Raw genomic sequence first — 2,975 nt, forward strand, 5'->3', positions numbered from 1 at the left:
CACTCATATTCTAGCTTCAGGGATATCGTGCATTGTTGCCCTGGTTGTCCTTTCGCGTGTGACTCGCAGACGTGTCTACCCTTTACCTTTGCCGCCTGGCCCTCCTCCGTTACCATTTTTCGGTAATGCGCTGCAATTGGATACTAAACGACCTTGGCTCACATATACCGCGTGGGGAAAGACATATGGTTGGTGGCAGACCAATGGCCTCTTTGCCAAGCTCTTATACCTCATCTCTGATCATAGGAAAAATCATTCACTCCTACATATTTGGGATCGACTTGATTACCATAAACTCTGAGACGGTTGCGCGGGAGCTGCTCGACAGGCGTTCTGCGAATTACTCTACTCGCCCCGTTATTCGCACCAACGAATTGTATGCATTGTCGCGTTTCACTCAGTTTGTTATTCATTCACTGACGATACAGAGCCGGAGTCGATTTCAATACTGTGCTCCTACCATATGGCGAGACTTTGCGTATCCCAACAACTTTTGAACGAGCCCTTTAACGAAGTGAAGGCACAGCTAGTACGTCTGTGCAGAGTTGTGGATGGGAATTTCACCTGATCTGTTTGCGTAAAGGCAAATGGAACTGCTTCACACTCATTGGTCGCTGACTTTATAAGTCAAGCTCACGACGACGCTGATGAAGACACCATGAAGGCTGTTGCGCTGACGGGGTACGCAGGTACAAGTTTTTTTATCATAAGGACAGAATCCATCCATTGACGGTAATACGGCATTTTAGTTGGCATGGACACTGTGAGCCGCTACTTAAGCAGTCCTGATCCTGATTTTGATGTCCCGCACTGCGCAGACCGCATCCACATTGCAGACATTCTTGCTGATTATGGTGCTCTACCCCGACATTCAAGCCCACGCTCGTGCAGAGATTGACCGAGTTGTGAGACATGATAAAATGCCGTGCCTTGATGACAGGGCGTCAATGCCCTACCTTGATGCCATCCTCCGCGAGGTCCCGAGATGGTATCCTGTCGCTCCCCTAGGTCAGTCCGCAGTAATATAACTCTGTTTGAATGTTCGACCACTTGCACAGGAATTCCACATGCGACATCAAATGATGATGTTTACGACGGGTACTTCATACCCAAAGGTTCGAAGTCGTATATGTCGAGGTTGTCGTTGACTAATCCACAGTTCAATCAGGTGCGATGGTAATGGTTAATCAGTGGTATGTTGTGGTAAAGTGCATGTGAGGGCGGCGTCAGCTGAGCGTGGCTCAGGGCACTCTCTCGGGATGAAGATGTATTTCCCGATGCATCGCGCTTCGATCCTAGTCGCCATCTGACAGTTGACGGGAAGCTGAAGGACTCTTTCGTCAACCATTTTGCCTTTGGCCATGGCAGGTGAATATTCTGCACTTACTATCATTTTTCAATCATTCACTGACCCTTATTCCGAGGCGTATTTGTCCTGGTAGGATTATTCGTGGTTGATCTAGCAGTGCTGAGGGTGATAAATTTCCTTGGCAGGTCGTTGGTTCGCAGAGAATAGTCTGTGGACCGCAGCTGCTACCATACTCGCTGTCTTACGCATCAGTCATGCTAAAGACTCGAACGGAGACAGGATTGAGGTGAAGCCGGAGTTCACTACCGGTTTGGCGGTGTAAGTGGCCTAGTATGTATTCAAGAACATGTGGCTGACTCTGCGGAAGTCGCCCTGAACCATTTCATTGCTCGTTTGAAAGCATGAACACAGCGAGAGAAAGACGCCTCCGAGCAATGATGGATTCGAAGTAGTCTTCGTTTGTACTTTAGGTGCTGTGTCATGTAATAGTACCACGGCGTAGAGTGCAAGTGCTGGATGGCAAGTTACCTGAGCTTATGTGAGCGTATCAAATTAAGTAGTTAGTTACAGCGACGATGAGATTTGTGGTGCAGCTAAATGAGCTAAGTAGTGTATATTCGACTAAGATCATAACTTGTCCCAGATACAGTCAAACTGAAACTAATCTTCCGAATATGCATCAGAATCAGGATCGTAATCATAATCCGAATGTAATAGTGCCTGCGTGTAGTCCTCCCCAGAAGATTCATCCCTGCAAATGTGACAAAGACAGCCACCTCCCGAGCCACTGCCGCCCACCAAGCTCTCTTCATGCCCGTCCCAATCGACGTCTGTAACCACTTCCTTGAGGAACTGCACTCTATCGTCCACCAGATTTCTGCACTTCACTAGTCGGAGTTCGTGTATACCGACACCATGACCGGCTCGCATTATGGCAATGTCCTGAAGTTCTTCAGCTTCACCGCATCCAAAGTCGATATTCTCGAACTCCAGAGCATGAAGCGAGGGATATGCCATATCCGAACTTTGTGTGCCTCCACTTTGTAGCACAGCAATCAGGCTTCTCATATTGCAGGTCCCACTCAGCTGAATATTTTCGAGCTCCGGAAGGTCAGTGGACCCTACGCGCCAGAAGTTTTCTCGGAGGACAAGGGAGGATGTCACAAACAAGCTTTGAATTTGGCGATGCGGGACCATCTGACACATGTCAAATATGATGGGGGGCTTTCTAGTGGATGAACTGCATTTGAATTGAATCGAAAGTAGTATATCATCGTTATGAGGGTCCCAAGAATACTTGGATTTGAATGCCGTTGATGTGCCGAATTGGACGCCGAATGTATGGTACGAAAGACTGGCACGCATCGACCGAATGATAGGACCTGATCCGTCAGGATCCTTGTGCATGGCCGAAAATAGGTCGGAAAGGCAGCTTCCAATTGGTGCTAGATTGAGAGCGATCTTGACATCAACGGGAAAGGCGAGACATGAAAAGAGAGATACAGCATTTCGGAGGGTGCAGGCGTCCAGTGCTATACTTTTTAACCGAGTGAGTGGAACTCGGTCAGAAAGCTCGGTGTCCTCGGAAATTCTGGATGACAGCCCAAGTGTCAGCTGCTCTAACTCAGGCATACGTCTCAGAGTTGACAGGAGCTGCGACAGAGTA

General features: G+C 48.3%; 1 protein-coding gene across 1 annotated transcript; it reads left to right on the forward strand.

Annotated features, from left to right (window-relative positions):
- Positions 1–298: 298 nt before the first annotated feature.
- On the forward strand, positions 299–1,831 carry F5147DRAFT_174752 (cytochrome P450 CYP2 subfamily). The gene is made up of 11 exons (XM_041428395.1): positions 299–376; positions 429–529; positions 584–689; positions 750–763; positions 819–1,008; positions 1,059–1,115; positions 1,169–1,193; positions 1,246–1,368; positions 1,425–1,438; positions 1,495–1,627; positions 1,677–1,831. Exons 2-11 carry the CDS (start codon positions 464–466, stop codon positions 1,759–1,761), a joined length of 813 nt encoding a protein of 270 aa, XP_041284403.1. The 5' UTR covers positions 299–376; positions 429–463; the 3' UTR covers positions 1,762–1,831.
- The last annotated feature ends 1,144 nt before the right edge of the window (positions 1,832–2,975 follow it).

The sequence above is a fragment of the Suillus discolor genome (assembly GCF_016758755.1).
Source record: "Suillus discolor strain FC423 chromosome Unknown F5147scaffold_277, whole genome shotgun sequence".
Classification (NCBI taxonomy): Eukaryota; Fungi; Basidiomycota; class Agaricomycetes; order Boletales; family Suillaceae; genus Suillus; species Suillus discolor.

Excerpts from the sequence above, each read along its gene's own strand:
- F5147DRAFT_174752 (XM_041428395.1), top strand. The coding sequence starts at position 464 with ATGGCGAGACTTTGCGTATCCCAACAACTTTTGAACGAGCCCTTTAAC. Across the intron at positions 1,009-1,058 it reads GTATCCTGTCGCTCCCCTAG|GAATTCCACATGCGACATCA; the intron begins GTCAGTCCGCAG and ends CCACTTGCACAG. Across the intron at positions 1,194-1,245 it reads ATGGTAATGGTTAATCAGTG|GGCACTCTCTCGGGATGAAG; the intron begins GTATGTTGTGGT and ends AGCGTGGCTCAG.